Genomic DNA, 20,652 nt, shown 5'->3' with positions numbered 1-20,652 from the left:
CTTAGTTTACATATAACAGCACATTAAAACATAGAAATTTACCTTTAAGATTCTAGCATCAGCTTTCCCCAGCTGATTGTTCTAAGTTCCATTACCCTTACTTTATAATGGCTTAAGTTCGATGGACAGTTCTTAGGGCAGAAATTACTGTATTAAGGACAGAAGTTGTCATCCTGGCCTAAAACCATTATTTATATCGCTACTTAACAGCTAGTGTTGGTGCATCTTGCGCCCTTTCTCATATCCTGCATTATTTGGGGCAGAATTTAAATGATGTGTAGCACCAACTGATCTTCTCCCCTGGCCAAATTCTGACTTCCCAAACTTTGGCCCATGGTCTTTAGTTCTAGTTGGAGCTGCCACCTTGCTGCCTCATCCAATGCCTGTGAGGCTCTGGTATTAATTGCCAACATTGTACCCTTAGCACCCTGCAGTGTTAGTAATTCCTGACTTGGTGTGGTTGGATTTCCTGGGGTTGAATTTCCGCCAGGCTCCTTTGGCCTGTCTGCAGTTATCTTCGATGCAAGAGTCATAGAAACTGCAGGAAACTCACCGATATGAGAGATGTCAAACCCAAGGGAAGTCCACCTCCTTAGGTCTATTGTGGTCTTCTATACAGGTGTGTTTTATCACCCCTAGGCGAATGTGGCTAATCACAGTGTCACGCTTTAGTTAAAAGCATCTAATTTGGTGGTTGTCGGAACAGACTTGCTGTACCTCAATGGAGGCACCTGTTGTTTTAATGCAGATAATGGGCTCAATTTTTCCCCAATGCCATTTTTTGGCGTATTGCTAGAGTTACACCAGCTTTTTTTTGGCCCCGACTACTCCAAAAAAATAAGTAGCAAGTATCCCCGTGCTATTTTTTGAAATTGCCGCCGCGCAGCCTGTCCTTTAGCTTTGAGGGCTGGAGCCTAATGTCTGCGCCGGAAAAACGATGCCCCCATCTTCTGCGCATGCGTGGAAAAAAAAGGAAATTTTTGACGTGATTGCTCTGGGCGCGCATGCCCAGTACAGCTCCCGGTCTGCATTCGGCCATTTTTAAAGAGCCAGTTGTATGTGAGAACATTAATTCTCATTGGTAAAATTGGAGCTGAAATACAATATACAACACGGCTCAAGCACCAAGAATTTCTTACAGGATGAAGTGGAGGCAATGGTTACTGTAACTGAGGCCAGATGGCACGAGCTGGACACCAGCAGAGGTCACATATAAGTTTCACCAAAAGAAATGAAGAAACGCTGGAACCAACTTGCAGGAAATTACTGTGCAATGGTGACCATCCTGAGGTCTGGAGGCCAGTGCAAAAAGTGGCAGGACCTTGGTCAAGTAGTTAGTGTAAGTAATATTTTCATTTATTCAATGGAATTGCAATTGTAAATGTGACCATCTGTATGTCCCACCCAGCAGAAAGCAGAAAAGTTATATTTTCATCTTTGCAGAGGAAGGTGGCACACAACAAAAGAGAGAGAACGCGAACAGAAGGAGGCCCGGCAAATCTGCACCCACTGACATCCTTGGAAGAGAGGGTCACTGCTTTGATAGGTCCTGCCTGGAGAAAAGCAACCACCACTGTGCAAGCTGGGCCCACACTCGAGGGAGAGGGTAAGTCCTGCAAATTCCACAGTCTGGCTTTGCTAAAAGTTAAGTACTGCGCGGGCTAGCCACGCTTCAGTTCCTGGGGATTTCTCCATCAGCTATGCTTCGGTTGATGCAATGTGCTATCATTCACTGTGGTCCTTCAAATCAGCCTGCTGCCTGCACTGTGTGAGCCTACTCATGCCACCCACCCTGCCCCCTCCTCTGCTGCTAACCATTTGACTGTTCTGTTATATTTTGCAGAACTTGAGGCCAACCCTGACGATGCAGAAGAAGATTCAGACACGGACAAGCCTGAAGAGGAGAACATCTTCCAATCCCACCTTCCAGACCAAGAGCATGGGGGTGAGGGGCTGGGGGAGGTGATGGATGAAACCCCCACTGTTGTACTCACTCTGGCGGAGGTGCAGATGCCACCCATTGAGGTGCCCAGCCTCTTTCCTGTGTGGTACGAGTGTTGCTGGGACATTCCATGGTTTCCCTCAATCCGAGGCTAGGGATTCCAGTGGAGTGCAACGAGGCACATCCAGGGCCCCACCGTCCGAGGCTGCGGGTCCCAGCGGGATACAGAAAGGCACACCCAGGGGAAGGAGAGCTCGACAGCGCTCTCCTGAGGCGCAGGATCTAACAGATGTGGTTCAGATGATGGTAATGAGTGCAGAGAGTATTGACCTTACGCGATCACTCCTGGACACCATCAGTGGGGTGCGTATTGGGACTGTCGGGAGAAGTAACAACACTCTTACGAGAAATGGGAACACTGTCCGGGAACATGAGGGAGGGAATGTTGCAGGTAGTGGACACAATGTCGGTGCCCACGAGGGAGGGAATGTCACAGGTAGCTGAGGCACTGTCGGCGAACATGAGGGAGAGAATATTGGAGTTAGTTGAGACACTATCAGGGCACACGAGGGAGGGAATGTCACAGGTAGCTGAGACACTGTTGGCGAACATGAGGGAGAGAATATTGGAGTTAGTTGAGACACTGTCAGGACACACGAGGGAGGGAATGTCGGAGTTACCTGCTGCAATAAGGGAATGCGCCCAGACCCCGCGCCCAATGACAGAATCAACTGCTACTCCCATTGCAATTCCCAGACAAGCCTCTGAAGAGGCCCAAGCCGGGCCTTCCACATTACCACCTGCCCACACCCCCATCAAGAAGTGCGCATTACCCGAGATGTTCGAAAGAATAAGCTTGGTGCCAATCCGAGAAATGCTGCGCCACCGCCTGCAGGGATGGAGTCACCAAGATCAAGCTCAGCGGGCGGTCTGAGAATAAGGTGGAGGAGAGATGGGTGCAGCTTTGCTGCTGTTGCTGTTGTTATTATTGTTGTTGTTATTGTTGTAACTGTTCTCAAATTAAAAGTTTTTTGTAAGTTATGTAAATTTACAGGTTTAAAAGTTTTTAAGTGATCTTAGAGTTTGTAAGTGATCTTAACTGATAACTTTATAGTTTTATACAAGAATATTTTTATTAAAGTTAAATACAAACAAGTGCTTGTTAAACTTTTGAGTAAAATATATTTTAAATTATAACTGAATAAGTTCCATTATTTGTTCCATTAACACAACACATTACGGAACATGTCCAAACAGTAAATATGGTCCATTTGGAATAGTTGCTGCTGAGCCTTCAGACAGCAAAGCGTTCATGGATGAGCTGCTGGCGCAAGACTCGAGCAATTGTTAAAGGGACACGACGGCCTGTCCTCCTCCGCTGTCATGCTCCGGATTCAGGTAGTTGCATGGCTTCCTTGTCCTCCTCCTCCTCGTCATCTGCATCTTCCTCCTCATCATCAGCCACTCTCATCTCAGATGGGTCTTCAACTATCAGCTGCTGCTGCCTCATGATGGCTAAGTTATGCGGCATGCAGCAAAAACAGTGAACTGACCGACAATCTCAGGGGCGTACAGCAAGTAGCCTCTGGAATGGTCCAGGCATCAGAAATGCTGTTACAAGATGCCAATGGTCCTCTCTATTATGCTACGCGTCACAATGTGCGACATGTTGTATTCCCGGTCAGCTTCCGTCCGGGTTATGCGTAGGGGCGTCATGAGCCAGGTGATGAGGCCATACCCTTTGTCTCCCAGCAGCCAGCTCTGCACTTCTAGCTGCTGCTGAAACATGGCAGATATAGCACTCTCGCGTAGGATGACCACATCATGGGTGCTCCCAGGGTATCTTGCATCAACTGACATGATGCGATGCATGTCGTGACACACGAGCTGTACATTAATGGAGTGGAAACCTTTTCTGTTCCTGTACCTCTCTGAATCCTCCAAAGGTGCTCGCAAGGCGATGTGGGTACAATCAATGCAGCCCTGTACCTTTAGGAAGTCAGCAATCCTGGAGAAGCCCACAGCCCTTTCATGCGTTGCCTGGGCGGTCATGGGGAACTGAATGTAGTCATTCCTCCGGGCATATAGTGCAGGAGTCACTTGCCGATTGCAGATATGTGTTGTATGCTGAGAAATGGCGCACACATCCCCAGTTGTGGCCTGGAACGATCCAGATGCATAGAATGAAAGTGCAGCTGTAACCTTCACTTCAACTGACAAAGCAGTACTCCTGACACTTCTAGATTGCAGGTCTGCTTTTATTAACTCACAGATCTCGGTTACAACTTCTTTGCGGAAACGCAGCCTTTTTACACCGTCTGCCTCACTCAGGTGCAGATACCAATGCCTGTCTTGATATACCCGATGTGGGTAAGGCCTCCTGCCCATCATCCTATGTGCTCTGAGGTTCCTCATGCGATGACGTCGAATCAATTGTCTCCTCCGCAGGACCATCATGCAGAAGGCTTGCACGAGGTACGCCATTGTCAGTATTGCCCCCATAATTAAATTGTACTTTTGCAAGAAGCTCAAAACAGCAGGCAGGACAAGCTTCTTTTTTGACTCTCTCCCTAAGGTTGACACTCTAGTATGGACCACACCCAGGTCTGAGCAGGCGCAATATGCTTGTTTAGATCGGGAACCCCCCCCCGGCTTTATTTGATGCTGTTTGCTGCATAGTGTAAGGCTTCCCATGCCTTCAGTTCGACTTCCATCCCACCCCCCCGCCCCACCCCCACCCCCCGGGCCTTCAGTTCGGCTTCCATCTCCCGGGCTTCATTTGGTGCTGCTTGCTGCATAGTGTAAGGCTTCTCATGCCTTCAGTTCGGCTTCCACAACCCCACAACCTCCCCGGGCTTCTTTTGAAGCTGAAACCCGAGCCCCTGTGTCTGGGCGAGGGACCGATTCTACCAGCGGACACTCCGACCCTCGAGCCCGGTTTGGATACATACGGTGGTGACATGGCACTTTCAAAAAAATCCAAAATTAAAGAATTGCATGAAACTTCCATTTTCTGCATTTTCAGTTGGAAAAAATTAAGCTTCATGATGCATATTTAATGTGTTCTGGAACTCCTAAAAACAATGGCGTCTTTATGCGCCGAGTTTTTCATGTGCGCTGGTTTGTCTTAAGTGCACAGAAGGTTTTTTTGGGAGTGGTCACATACACCGTCCTAGGAAAAATGTAAGTGAGCCAAACTTCCATAAATGTGAAAAACTGGCGCAGACATCAGATTACCCCTCAAAAAAAATGAACCTAAAAAAATCGTAACTAATTGAGTTACGTTGGCGCACAATCTTTGGGAAAACTTGGATTTTTAAGTTTAGGCCAAAAAAAGCGACGCAAATCACTGAGGAAAATTGAGCCCATAGTACTGGGTGGCTTAGTGCCAAAGATCATATTGTACAAGCATGGCTCAACTGGGGCATGCTATCAGGCCTGAGTACAGAACTCCACTTCGTATGTCTGTCTTATTTCTTGTTTATATAGTCATGTGGAAAGCAAAGGACTTGTCGATGTCAAAACCATCCAACTTAAAGAATGTAGATTTTCTATCTGTTTCCATCTCTTAGTTGAGACCCGAAATACAGTTATTGATAAAATCTCGCTTACTTCTGTAAATTAGCGGAAGACTTCGTGACATTGTGCTGCTCTCCTGAAGATGTTCAGAATACTGTGTATATCACATGGCACATGGTATATCACATTCACATTTCTACATTCCCTTGGGCTCTTTTGTCTGTCAGTCTCACTAAGAATAAATGCCAGGTATCTTACCTGGAAGTTGATTGGTGTTGTATAGTCTGCGGAGGTGATTATTGCAACGTAGAAGGTGAACTGATGTCAGTTTTTTTGCAGCCCTTCTATACGGTGTCATATTTGGAATTTTAACTGATTCTGATCTGTTATCCTCCTGTTCCTCTTCTTCCACTTTTTCTCCTTGTATGGTAGTTAAGCGTGGCAACATTTCATCATTTTCTATAGCAAGATCATGAGTAACAAAAATTATGAACTTTATGAAAGGAGCTAATTGAGAATTTTGCATTCTTTTGGTCATCGTAAGTAGTTCATTACAATTTTTAAAGAATTTTCGTAAATAAATATGGAAAAATATTTCCTAAAAAAATCACTATATATTTGTTATAAAATAACTTTAGGAGTAAACACTTTAACTTAAGTTTGCAATAATGTGGGTGTGAAGAATGATGGTAGGTGAATCAGGAAGGGTTCTGGTTAGATTGTGAGACTTCTCTTTTTCTTCTAGTATGGCAACCTTCGGGGAGAGGGGCAGGTGCCTATTCTGTGATTGGAAAACTATTGTTTGTGACTCAGCTGGATTCTCCTCTTGCTGGTAGAATAACAGTGTGGTCAATTAGCCTGCAGGGTGGGATCCTGGCTACCAAGAGAAGTCCACCACTGATATGCAGGAAAATCGATGCAGTGCTACTGCGGCACCTAAAGGGACAGTGAGGCTTTAGAGGAGCGGAAGAGTCCTGAAGAGGTAAGATTACATTTTATTTTAGGCCTTGGACTGGACCAAGGTGGGTAGGTTATTGAGGCCAATATGCAGGCAGAGGAATCCATTATTAGGCCCTCTACATCCTTAGGTGATGCTTACTCTCAATACTCCAGGGACTACTGCCACCTTTCGGCTGGAGGTCCCTGGGGTCAGCAGCAACAGCAGTGACAAATAGAAAAACAGCATGAGTTGCTGGGTCAAGATTTACATATGGCAGGTGGGGAAGGGGCAGCCAGTAGTCAGCCTGGTGGGACAGTGGGGTGAAGTCAAGCCTGGGCGGGAGCACAGCACTCGGCCTCACTGCCTAATTCTTCCATCCTTTCTATTACTGTCCCACTCGATTGTGGACAGGATAGCGGAGGAAAATCTAGCCCATTGATGGACAAATAACACTGACAGGCCGTACATCGCAGCTACCAATCATGTTTCTTAATAAATCAAGTTAGCAGAGGCAATAGTTACACAGCAGCAGATATAAAATCAGAGTAGTTCACTTAACTTACAACATCTGTTATAAAACAGATACCTTTGGTGGTCTCTCCAGTACTTTAACTAACTTGCATTCTTGATGAAACACTTTTAAATAATAAAAGCAAACTACGGAGGGTCATTTTGATTTGGGGAGATAGTGTAAAACGGGCAATATCAGATCAGCCGCCCATTATACGTCTGTCTACATTTTCATTTCTACTGAAGTCAATGGAACTGAAAATGGGGAGAGATGTCTAATAGAGGGCTAATGCAATATTGCCTACAATCGCCCCGAGTCAAAATTACCCCCATGGAATTCTCCATTTGCCTCTGCTCCAGCAACAAAGGAAGAAACAAGTGAACTGGGAAAAGGTTCCAGTGTTTATCTCTCTTAACAGCTGATGTGGAGTTATTGTCAGACCTTCCGTTGGTGAAGAACTGATTACAAAGTGTTAGCATGGCATCTGACATTAATTATATTGGGAACCTAATTCTGGTCTGTTCCTGTGGTGACTAACAGAAAATTAGTTTCCCAACGTGGCTGAGAAATTCGGCACCTTAGCGCTGGCTGTTATGGCTAGTTTGAAGCAAAGAAACCTGTGCTGGTCACATTTCCACCAATTTCTGGCACAGCCCGCGCTGGTCGCCATCTTGGGAAGGGGATAGCACGGCTGTTGTCTGCGTGCGGCGGAAGAATTCAAATGAGTCAGATTGTGATGTCAATCAGTACGGGCTTGGTGGAAGACATTTAAAAAGTTGGTAAAGTGTACAGGGAGTGCTGCTGGACATCGGGAAAGTGTTGGCTCTTAAAAAGATGGCCAACATTCCACCACTTGCTCCCAGTCATTGGGGGCTCTACTTGCAGTCCCCCTATGCTGCAACATGGTGAGGCGTGAGTCCGGGGATCAGCAGAGGCCTATAAAAGGCCGCGAGAGGCGTCGGGAGTTCGTTGGTGAGGCGTGAGTCCGGGGATCAGCAGAGGCCTATAAAAGGCCATGAGAGGCGTCGGGAGTTCGTTGGTGAGGCGTGAGTCCGGGGATCAACAGAGGCCTATAAAAGGCCGCGAGAGGCGTCGGGAGTTCGTTGGTGAGGCGTGAGTCCGGGGATCAGCAGAGGCCTATAAAAGGTGTACTTGTGCAGCTACAGGGCGAAGGCAAAAAAGAAGTAGAAAAAAACAGAAAGGTGACGTCACAGCCTAGGGGTAAGTGATTGGCTGGTGATTGGTGAGTAGTTTTTCTTTTTCTTTTTTATATTAGTCAGTAACTTTTAACATTGTTGTTGCCAATTTAAGTGTATCTAAGGGTTAAGTCATGGCAGGAGAGCTCGGTCGGGTGTTATGCTTCTCCTGTACCATGTGGGAATTCATGGACACTTCTGGTGTCCCTGACGACTACGTGTGCGGGAAGTGTGTCCGTCTCGAGCTCCTGACGGTCGCGTTGCGGAGTTGGAGCTGAGGGTGGATTCACTCTGGAGCATCCACGATGCTGAGAATGACGTGAGTAGCACGTGTAGCGAGTTGGTCTTACCGCAGGAGAAGGGTCCACAGCCAGATAGGGAATGGAAGACTAGCAGGAAGAGTAGTGCAAGGAAGGTCGTGCAGGGGTCCCCTGTGGTCATCCCCCTGCAAAACAGATACACCGCTTTGAGTACTGTTGGGGGGGGATGACTCATCAGGGGAGGGCAGCAGCAGCCAAGTTCATGGCACCGTGGCTGGCTCTGTTGCACAGGAGGGCAGGAAAAAGATTGGGAGAGTGATAGTGATAGGGGATTCAATGGTGAGGGGAATAGATAGGCGTTTCTGCAGCCGCAACCGAGACTCCAGGATGGTATGTTGCCTCCCTGGTGCAAGGGTCAAGGATGTCTCGGAGCAGGTGCAGGACATTCTGAAAAGGGAGGGAGAACAGCTAGTTGTCATGGTGCACATTGGTACCAACGACATATGTAAAAAAAGGGATGAGGTCCTACAAGATGAATTTAAGGAGCTAGGAGCTAAATTAAAAAGTAGGACCTCAAAAGTAGTAATCTCGGGATTGCTACCAGTGCCACATGCTAGTCAGAGTAGGAATCGCAGGATAGCGCAGATGAATATGTGGCTTGAGCAGTGGTGCAGCAGGGAGGGATTCAAATTCCTGGGGCATTGGAACCGGTTCTGGGGGAGGTGGGACCAGTACAAACCGGACGGTCTGCACCTGGGCAGGACCGGAACCAATGTCCTTGGGGGAGTGTTTGCTAGTGCTGTTGGGGAGGAGTTAAACTAATATGGCAGGGGGATGGGAACCAATGCAGGGAGACAGAGGGAGACAAAAAGGAGGCAAAAGCAAAAGACAGAAAAGAGATGAGGAAAAGTGGAGGGCAGAGAAACCCAAGGAAAAGAACAAAAAGGGCCACTGTACAGCAAAATTCTAAAAGGACAAAGGGTGTTAAAAAAACAAGCCTGAAGGCTTTGTGTCTTAATGCAAGGAGTATCCGCAATAAGGTGGATGAATTAACTGTGCAAATAGATGTTAACAAATATGATGTGATTGGGATTACGGAGACGTGGCTCCAGGATGATCAGGGCTGGGAACTCAACATCCAGGGTTATTCAACATTCAGGAAGGATAGAATAAAAGGAAAAGGAGGTGGGGTAGCATTGCTGGTTAAAGAGGAGATTAATGCAATAGTTAGGAAGGACATTAGCTTGGATGATGTGGAATCTATATGGGTAGAGCTGCAGAACACCAAAGGGCAAAAAACGTTAGTGGGAGTTGTGTACAGACCTCCAAACAGTAGTAGTGATGTTGGGGAGGGCATCAAACAGGAAATTAGGGGTGCATGCAATAAAGGTGCAGCAGTTATAATGGGTGACTTTAATATGCACATAGATTGGGCAAGCCAAACTGGAAGCAATACAGTGGAGGACGATTTCCTGGAGTGCATAAGGGATGGTTTTCTAGACCAATATGTCGAGGAACCAACTAGGGGGGAGGCCATCTTAGACTGGGTGTTGTGTAATGAGAGAGGATTAATTAGCAATTTCATTGTGCGAGGCTCCTTGGGGAAGAGTGACCATAATATGGTGGAATTCTGCATTAGGATGGAGAATGAAACAGTTAATTCAGAGACCATGGTCCAGAACTTAAAGAAGGGTAACTTTGAAGGTATGAGGCGTGAATTGGCTAGGATAGATTGGCGAATGATACTTAAGGGGTTGACTGTGGATGGGCAATGTCAGACATTTAGAGACCGCATGGATGAACTACAACAATTGTACATTCCTGTCTGGCGTAAAAATAAAAAAGGGAAGGTGGCTTAACCGTGGCTATCAAGGGAAATCAGGGATAGTATTAAAGCCAAGGAAGTGGCATATAAATTGGCCAGAAATAGCAGCGAACCCGGGGACTGGGAGAAATTTAGAACTCAGCAGAGGAGGACAAAGGGTTTGATTAGGGCAGGGAAAATGGAGTACGAGAAGAAGCTTGCAGGGAACATTAAGGCGGATTGCAAAAGTTTCTATAGATATGTAAAGAGAAAAAGGTTAGTAAAGACAAATGTAGGTCCCCTGCAGTCAGAATCAGGGGAAGTCATAACGGGGAACAAAGAAATGGCAGACCAATTGAACAAGTACTTTGGTTCGGTATTCACGAAGGAGGACACCAACAACCTTCCGGATATAAAAGGGGTCAGAGGGTCTAGTAAGGAGGAGGAACTGAGGGAAATCTTTATTAGTCGGGAAATTGTGTTGGGGAAATTGATGGGATTGACTGCCGATAAATCCCCAGGGCCTGATGGACTGCATCCCAGAGTACTGAAGGAGGTGGCCTTGGAAATAGCGGATGCATTGACAGTCATTTTCCAACATTCCATTGACTCTGGATCAGTTCCTATGGAGTGGAAGGTAGCCAATGTAACCCCACTTTTTAAAAAAAGAGGGAGAGAGAAAACAGGGAATTATAGACCGGTCAGCCTGACCTCAGTAGTGGGTAAAATGATGGAATCAATTATTAAGGATGTCATAGCAGTGCATTTGGAAAATGGTGACATGATAGGTCCAAGTCAGCATGGATTTGTGAAAGGGAAATCATGCTTGACAAACCTTCTGGAATTTTTTGAGGATGTTTCCAGTAAAGTGGATAAGGGAGAACCAGTTGATGTGGTATATTTGGACTTTCAGAAGGCTTTCGACAAGGTCCCACACAAGAGATTAATGTGCAAAGTTAAAGCACATGGGATTGGGGGTAGTGTGCTGACGTGGATTGAGAACTGGTTGTCAGACAGGAAGCAAAGAGTAGGAGTAAATGGGTACTTTTCAGAATGGCAGGCAGTGACTAGTGGGGTACCGCAAGGTTCTGTGCTGGGGCCCCAGCTGTTTACATTGTACATTAATGATTTAGACGAGGGGATTAAATGTAGTATCTCCAAATTTGCGGATGACACTAAGTTGGGTGGCAGTGTGAGCTGCGAGGAGGATGCTATGAGGCTGCATAGTGACTTGGATAGGTTAGGTGAGTGGGCAAATGCATGACAGATGAAGTATAATGTGGATAAATGTGAGGTTATCCACTTTGGTGGTAAAAACAGAGAGACAGACTATTATCTGAATGGTGACAGATTAGGAAAAGGGGAGGTGCAACGAGACCTGGGTGTCATGGTACATCAGTCATTGAAGGTTGGCATGCAGGTACAGCAGGCGGTTAAGAAAGCAAATGGCATGTTGGCCTTCATAGCGAGGGGATTTGAGTACAGGGGCAGGGAGGTGTTGCTACAGTTGTACAGGGCCTTGGTGAGGCCACACCTGGAGTATTGTGTACAGTTTTGGTCTCCTAACTTGAGGAAGGACATTCTTGCTATTGAGGGAGTGCAGCGAAGATTCACCAGACTGATTCCTGGGATGGTGGGACTGACCTATCAAGAAAGACTGGATCAACTAGGCTTGTATTCACTGGAGTTCAGAAGAATGAGAGGGGACCTCATAGAAACGTTTAAAATTCTGACAGGTTTAGACAGGTTAGATGCAGGAAGAATGTTCCCAATGTTGGGGAAGTCCAGAACCAGGGGTCACAGTCTAAGGATAAGGGGTAAGCCATTTAGGACCGAGATGAGGAGAAAATTCTTCACCCAGAGAGTGGTGTACCTGTGGAATTCTCTACCACAGAAAGTAGTTGAGGCCAATTCACTAAATATATTCAAAAGGGAGTTAGATGAATTCCTTACTACTCGGGGGATCAAGGGGTATGGCGAGAAAGCAGGAATGGTGTACTGAAGTTGCATGTTCAGCCATGAACTCATTGAATGGCGGTGCAGGCTAGAAGGGCTCAATGGCCTATTCCTGCACCTATTTTCTATGTTTCTATGTTTCTATGACAGGGATATGGAGCAGAGGTAGCAACGGAAAGCTGTTTGCAGAGGGAGAAGGAGGAGGGGGAGGAGAGCTCACAGCAGGAGACCTTACCCATCTAGGGTCTTCGGGGAGCACATCTCCTACCTGCACCGAAGCCAGGAGCAGTGTATTAGGAGGCTCCACTTCACCATGGAGGTGGTCATAAAACCCTGTCACCTCTTGGAACCAGACCTGCAGCCTCAGAGAAGAGCGACGGTGGCACTGCCAATTGCCCTCAAGGTGACCGTGGCACTGAATATTTTCGCCAGCGCATCCTTCCAGGCTGAAGCAGGTGACATAACTAACATATCGCAGTTCGCCGTCCATTGCTGCATCTGTGAGGTCAAAGAGGCTCTGTACGCTAGGGAAGGGACTTCATTGTCTTCTCTCTAATCAGAGAAAAGCAGGAGGAGCGAGCATGTGGGTTTGCCAGGATGTCGGGCTTCCCCATGGTGCAGCGCACCATCGACTGCACACACGTAGATTTGCGGGCACCGTATATCAATGTTGCGATGTATCGTAACCGCAACGGCTACCACTCTCTTAATGTGCAATTGGTGTGCAACCACGCTTAGCACGTCATGATGGTGAATGCTCCGTATCCTGGCAGAAGTCATGACGCTTTCATCCTGCACCAGCAATTTTCCAGCCACCACGTTGAACCCGAGCATGGCTGCTCGGTGACAAGGGATTTTCGCTCTACACCTTGATGATGATACTCCTCCGCAACCCCACCACTCGCGGCCAGCAATCATATAATGACAGCCATGCTGCCATGAGAGGACAGCAGATTCTTGCTCCACGGATCCGCAGCCTGGGGCAGTGCCTCAGCATTCCGAGCCATCTGTGAGACCCTGCAAACCGCTTTCCATTTGTGTAAACCCAGCCACAATGGCAGCAGTCTGAGCTTGCATGGTAGCAAGCTGAACTTTCATAGCAGAAGTTCGAGATTCCACTGCAGCACTCAGAGGTTGGGTTGCTTCCACTTGTGCTGCAATGGAAGCTGCGACATCGGCATCACACCCAGCATCATGGTCGAGTTCACAAGTTCTCTAGTGGAGTTGCCAATTACTTTCATCATGGGAATCATGGGCTCCATGATCCACGTAATGACCCGTGCAATGTTGGAGCCGGACTCAACCATGCTCCTTGACACTGACAAGAGCCTCTCAAGCAGGCCTGCCATTGCACCAAGCATTTCTGTATACATGCCCATCACCCTTGTTCTGAAGGCTGCCCCATCGAAGTCCTCATCTGAGTCCCGTGCAGCAGAACTCATGTTCGACCTTGCCCTCCTCCAGGCTGGCACCTGCGCTACCCTTTCCCCCCTGGCCTGGCTACAGCCCACTCATGCCCGGTGACTCACCATGTGCAGATCCCGCCTCTATACTACCCTCTAAAGTATCAGTGTAATTTTCTGAGCTGGTGCCTGGGAATGTCAGACCGAGTGACGGTGCCTCTTCTCCATCACTCTCCTCCTCTTCTTCCTGCACAGGCTGGGTTGCTGCGTTCTTGGGTATCTGAAAGGCAAAAAGGCCCTGCTCAGGTCCAGAGATTCAGCAGCCAGCAGCTTTCGAAGGATGACCTCATGGCCAATTCCAAGCACAAAAAAGTCCCACAGCATTTCCTCCAACGCAACTCCGAAGTTGCACGGCCCAGCAAGACGTCTCAGGTCGGCGAAAACTTCCACCACGTTCTGGCCCTTGGAGCGATTGTGCATAGAGAAATGATACCTCGCCATGATGATGCTTTCCTTTGATTTAAAGTGGTTCTGAACCAGCGAACACAATTCATCGTAAGTCTTATCCGTTGGTCGAGTCGGTGAGAGTAGATTCTTGATAAGGCCATAAATATTTGACCCACAAACAGTGAGGAGAATCGCCCTGCGCCTCATTGCATTATCGGTTCCTTCCAATCTGTTGGCTACGGAGTACTGGTCGAGGCGATCAGTGAAATCTTCCCAGTCTTCCCCTTCCACGAATCTCTCCAAAATTCCAACAGACATGGTTGCGTGAAAATTCGTATTTTTAACTCGTCGGCCATTGTTAAGTATCGAGTAACTCCACGAGGCTAAGTATGGTGAGCTAGTTCAGGCATAACCTTACTCCAGTTTATTATTTCTCAAAGTGAGGATTCAACATGGCTGCCAACATTATATACATGGCTTGCACGTGTCTGCCAGTGACCATTAAGACTCCGACAGTTGCACCCTCCAGTGGCAGGTAAAACCCAGTTAACATACATAACAGTCCATGCATACACCATGAGCAGCTTGTAAGTGAGACGAGATTCTGGGATGAGGGGCAAGTTGGATGTGAGAAGAAGGATTAGGTATGAGCATACCGTTAACATCAATGCTTTCAGCCTCACCCCAGCACTGCCTCCTCCAGCTGGGTCATGTTCTGCAGCCATGTTTGCCCCCCGCCTGTTTGTTATTCCTCACTTGTTACCTTGACTTGCGAGAGAAAGGGAAGTGTGTCAGTGAGTGTGGTGCAATGTGCCAGCCATGGTTGAATAGATTGAATTGTGTGCAAGATGTGAGAAGGTACAATTGTGAGGCATGAGTCAGGATAGCTAGAGATTGTTAGTAGGTGAGTGATGAGGGCATGGTGCATTGAGCAGTGTGTGAGGCTAGTGGTGCAGTTAGTGGGATATAGCATTTGAAGATGCAGTTGCTCACCTTGAGGTCGTTAAAATTCTTCCAGCACTGGATTCATATCCTGAGGGCAACACTGTTGGCTTCTGCATTCTCCTCCCACTGCCTTTATACAATGTGTCTGAAAGGCCTCCTGCCCCCATGTGGGTAGAGGACCTGTCTCCACCAGTACACCCCCTGCACCAAAGCCTCCAGTGCTGCATCTGAGAACCGAGGTGCACGCTCTCTCCCCTGTTGAGGCTTATTGCTCCAGCTCCAGTCACAATGAGATAATTCTGTGTCAGAGCTCCTCCCCTTTAAGAAGTGCAGACAACCTTTCATTGTGCAGGTTACCTTTAAATCGAGAGCACTGAGCTTAGCGCTGAGCTCAGCATTGCAATCATGGTAATGAGCAAGCAGCCCGAATTTCGTGTGCTGCCTGGACTACTTTCAATGGGTGTGCTCAGATTGTGTATTGCAATGCCCATGCCCACTTTCGGGCCTAATTGAATTTTTCCTCCTGTATTTATGCTGCCATTGATGTTACAAATTAATTCAAATTTACTTTATATGGTCTAAATCACTGACAATGTGTGCTTAGATGGCCATTTATTGTGTGGAAGTCCACAATAACCTGATTATTTTCATAATGTGACTACAACTTATGAGATGGATCTGATCTGCGTGGAGACAGAACACAAGATAATCCATTGGAGTTCCATCAGCTTCCCGAGGAAACCTCAGTGGTCAGAGGCGAGAAATACTTCTGGAGTCAGCTCCATGTGCTATCTCACCATTTCTGGGAATCTCTGCCAGGGAGATGGAAACACATATGGGCAGATGTATTCAAACAGCATACAAATTGGCGGGAGGGTTGTCCTTATCCAACTTCAAGTCAAAAAAAGTGACAAAGCAGATACAGAGAACCACACTTGTTAAGTCTGAGATCAACAACAGGAGACATAATCGGCTGAATTTTAATGGGGAAAGCGAGTTGAGGTCAGGGGGCACCGAGACTGTCTGGAAACCTGGGAGAAGGTGATAACACAGGCCCTGCCAAATTTAATGGCAGGAGCCTTGTGGGGGGGGAAATCGGAGGCCTAGCCGGGGGGAGGGGGCGGGGTGGGCGGAAGGTCTGGGGGTGATCAGAGGCTTCGTTCGGGAGTCTTTGATCACGGGAGGTGGGTTATGCAGGAACCCTGGATCCAGGAGGCAAGTGTAAAGGCGTACAAAACCCAACCAGCTAAAGTTAAATACAAAATGGAGGTTAAAGAAGAAGCTTCTGATCTCATTATAATATTTAAACAGTCGACCCGCCTCCTGGCAGCGAATTGGCTGCCTGCCTCCCGTCATGCCTCCGTTAAAACAGGAAGTGGGCAGGTTGGGATTTAGGTACACTTTAACTACCCACACGCCGCAAACCCACCCATTTTTTAGGTTAAAATTCCCCCCAATGGAACTGATCACCAGGAGCAACTCTGAGGATTATCTATGTGATAATAACTGAGTAAAGGTTTATTTATTTGAAAAAGGCAGTGGTTTTCTTGTCATGTATGTGTCACAGTAAATGAGAATTCCACACTGACATTTTGAAAACCTGCAGCATGATTGTGTGGGAGAAATTCAAAGCATTTGTGCCTTGCATTAGCGCCCCCGGGCGCAGCATGCTAACGACTCCTGTGAAACTCTGTGGGAGTTTAGCGGCAGCGATAACCAGTAGAGCCCTGTGCCAACCGGTAGCTACCCGATCTGCCGGCGACGACAACATCATCACCATGCGTGGCGACCTGTTTTTACCTCGAAGCGAAAATTCGGTAGCGCCCCCTAAAGCTGCCATGACAGGCTGTGTTGTAGGCCGCCCTCGGGGCGAAAATTAAAGGGGAGGGAATTGAAAAAAAAATGGCGGCCTTCTTCCTGCTCGATTGCAGGATCTGTGTCATGATCTTGCAGCCCAGCACTCCACTTGTGTGCCGGGCTGCTGCCACGGATCCCCGCTCCCTGGTGGGCCAGGGATGGCCCTGTTTCTCGGCTGCAGATTCGGCAGCTTGGCCCTCCCTTTAATGATGGGGAGCGCCCCGTCTACGTGGCAGCGCTACGCGTCCCACCGTGTATCGCTGCGCCCCAACACAAAGTCCTACCGCTCCGCCTGCGCCCCATAGAGCAAGTAAAGTGCTTTTTTTGCGCACCACTTGCTTTCTTGTAACCCGAATATAGGTCGCGGGGCGGGACTTTTGCGCCTGGAGCAGGAACTCCTGCCTCGCGGCTGTTACCGCCCCCAAATGGGGCGGTCGCAATATCACCCCCCCACAACGATACAAAGAGTGGAAGTGAAAGTTCTTACCAGTTTGAAAATCTTCATGCGATGCCAAAATATCCAGAAGCATATGTTCACGCAATTCATTTTGGACTAAATTTTCCATTTGATTTTCATTTATCGTCTTGTCTCTAGTTAGTGTCTGGGAGTTTTGCAGGATACGATTGGCCTATCCAATAGACAATATTTGTGCGCAAGAGCAGAAGTGAAACAACAATAACAACTTGTAAAACATTTCAAGGCACTTCACAGGAGCATTATAAAAAAAAATTTGACACCAAGCCACCTAAAGAGATATTAGGACAGATGTTTGGTTAAAGAGGTAGGTTTTAAGGAGCGTCTTAAAGAAGGAAAAAGTAGAGAGGCGGACAAGATTAAGGAGGGAATTCCTGAGCTTAGGGCCTCGGCACCTGAAGGCATGACCGTCAATGGTGGCGCGATTAAAATTAGGGGCGCTCGAGGCCAGGATTGGAGGAGCACAAATATTTTGGAGGGTTGTAGGGCTGGAGGAGGTGACAGAGATGGGGAGGGGGTCGAGGCCACAGAGCGGTGGTGGGAAAAATAAGGCCCACGGGCCGTATCCCGCTAGTGGATTCAATCCGGCCTGACAAGGCCTGGCTTCGAGACCAAACATCCACTGCACCCGACCCTTAGCCTGACCCCACCCCACAGGAGGCTGGTCATGGTTTCTGAGACAGCAGGGGAGTCAGAACTAAAACAGAGGCAGGCAAATCGAATCTGCCATTCGCTGCATCACTGAGTTGTTGCTATAACCTCCCATTTCAAGTTTTCAAATATAAATCAACAATATTAACACTGAGCGCAGGAGGCTTTCTGCAGTACCGGATTCGGAAATGTTTGAACTGGTGACGGGGGAAATAAAAACTTACTGCATTATCTGCACCTTGTAAATCAAATAAGTGATTCACAATTGAAACCTCACTTTCTGCTCTGTCACTGCAATGTGAAAGGTAAGTTATTCACAGTTTGTGGGTTCAGTTTCCATAAATTTGTTCAAACTTTCCAGATAAATGCACGGCAACATAAATACTTTAAATGTATAAAATAACAACATTGGCAGCATGACTCGAAATTGGCATAATCGAAAGCTCCAGGGTGACCAGGGGTGGGAACTCAACATCCAGGGGCATTCAATATTCAGGAAGGGTTGACAGGAAGGAAAAGGAGGTGGGGTAGCGTTATTGGTTAGAGAGGAGATTAAGGCAATAGTAAGGAAGCACATTAGCTTGGATGATGTGGAATCTGTATCGGTAGAGCTGCGGAACATCAAAGAGCTCGTGGAAGTTGTGTACAGACCACCAAACAGTAGTAATGAGGTTGGGGATGGCATCAAACAGGAAATTAGGGATGCATGCAATAAAGGAATAGCAATTATCATGGGTGACTTGAATCTGCATATAGATTGGGCTAACCAAACTGGTAGCAATATGGTGGAGGAGGATTTCCTGGAGTGTGTAAGGGGTGGTTTTATGACCAATAAGTCGAGGAACCAACTAGAGAGCTGGCCATCCTAGACTGGGTGTTGCGTAATGAGAGATGATTAATCAGCAATCTTGTTGTGCAAGGCCCCTTGGGGAAGAGTGATCATAACATGGTAGAATTCTTCATTAAGTTGGAGAGTGACACAGTTAATTCAGAGGCTAGGGTCCTGAACTTAAAGAAAGGTAACTTCAATGGTATGAGACATGAATTGGCTAGGATAGACTGGTGAATTATACTTAAAGCTTTGACGGTGGACAGGAAATGGCAGACATTTAAAGATCACATGGATGAACTTCAACAATTGTACATCCCTCTCTGGCATAAAAATAAAACGGGAAAGGTGGCTCAACTGTGGCTAACAAGGGAAATTAGGGAGAATGTTAAATCCAAGGAAGAGGCATATAAATTGGCCAGAAAAAGCAGCAAACCAGAGGACTGGGAGAAATTTAGAATTCAGCAGAGGGGGACAAAGGGTTTAATTAGGAGGGGGAAAATAGAGTATGAGAGTAAGCTTGCAGGGAACATAAAAACTGACTGCAAAAGCTTCTATGGATATGTGAAGAGAAAAATATTAGTGAGGACAAATGTAGGTCCCTTGCAGTCAGAATCATGTGAATTTATAATGGGGGAACAAAGAAATGGCAGATCAATTGAACAAATACTTTGGTTCTGTCTTCACTAAGGAAGACACAAATAACCTTCCGGAAATACTAGGGGACCGAGGTCTAGCGAGAAGGAGGAACTGAAGGAAATCCTTATTAGTCAGGAAATTGTGTAAGGGAAATTGATGGGATTGAAGGCTGATAAATCCTCAGGGCCTGATAGTCTACATCCCAGAGTACTTAAGGAAGTGGCTCTAGAAATACTGGATGCATTGGTGGTCATTTTCCAACATTCTATAGACACTGTATCAGTTCATATGGATTGGAGGGTAGCTAATGTAACACCATTTTTTTAAAAAGGAGGGAGAGAGAAAACTGAGAATTATAGACCAGTTAGCTGACATCGGTAGTGGGAAAAATGTTGGAATCAATTATTAAAGATGTAATAGCAGCGCATTTGGAAAGCAGTGACAGGATCGATCCAAGTCAGCATAGATTTATGAAAGGGAAATCATGCTTGTCAAATCTTCTAGAATTTTTTGAGGATATAACTAGTAGAGTGGGCAAGGGAGAGCCAGTGGATGTGGTGTATTTGGACTTTCAAAAGGCTTTTCACTAGAGATTAGTGTGCAAAATTAAAATACATGGTATTGGGGGTAATGTATTAATGTGGATAGAGAACTGGTTGGCAGACAGGAAGCAAAGAGTAGGAATAAATGAGTTCTTTTCAGAATGATAGGTAGTGACTAGTGGGGTACTGCAAGGTTCAGTGCTGGGATCCCAGCTACTTACAATATACATTAATGATTTAGACAAAGGAATTGAATGTAATATCTCCAAGTTTGCAGATGATACTAAGCTGGGTGGCAGTGTGAGCTGTGAGGGGGATTCTAAGAGGCTGCAGGGTGATTTGGACAGGTTAGGTAAGTGGGCAAATGCAAGTCAGATGCAGTATAATTTAGATAAATGTGAGGTTATCCACTTTGGGGGCAAAAACAGGAAGGCAGATTATCTGAATGATGACAGATTAATAAAAGTGGAGGTGCAATGAGACCTGGGTGTCATGGCACATCAGTCATTGAAAGTTGGCATGCAGGTACAGCAGACGGTGAAGAAAGCAAATGGCATGTTGGCCTTCATAGCGAGAGGATTTGAGTATAGGACCAGGGAGGTCTTACTGTAGTTGTACCGGGCCTTGGTGAGGCCACACCTTGAATATTTGTGTACAGTTTTGGTCTCCTAATCTGAGGAAGGACATTCTTGCTATTGAGGGAGTGCAGCGAAGTTTCACCAGACTGATTCCCGGG

The 20,652-nt window shown here is 46.8% G+C and overlaps 1 protein-coding gene across 8 annotated transcripts in view; it reads right to left on the bottom strand.

Annotated features, from left to right (window-relative positions):
- cfap54 (cilia and flagella associated protein 54) overlaps positions 1 to 20,652 on the bottom strand; it is a 724,932-nt gene that overhangs the window by 53,805 nt on the left and 650,475 nt on the right. For all 8 annotated transcript variants that reach the window (XM_070897703.1, XM_070897704.1, XM_070897705.1 and 5 more), the window contains 2 exons: positions 17,268 to 17,409; positions 5,720 to 5,920 (listed from right to left, as the gene is read on the bottom strand). In XM_070897703.1, the coding sequence (XP_070753804.1) occupies positions 5,720 to 5,920; positions 17,268 to 17,409 (343 nt within the window). The remainder of the gene's footprint in view (positions 1 to 5,719; positions 5,921 to 17,267; positions 17,410 to 20,652) is intronic.

This window comes from Pristiophorus japonicus, chromosome 13 (assembly GCF_044704955.1).
Source record: "Pristiophorus japonicus isolate sPriJap1 chromosome 13, sPriJap1.hap1, whole genome shotgun sequence".
Lineage (NCBI taxonomy): Eukaryota > Metazoa > Chordata > Chondrichthyes > Pristiophoridae > Pristiophorus > Pristiophorus japonicus.
This window is presented reverse-complemented; position numbering and strand designations above follow the sequence as displayed.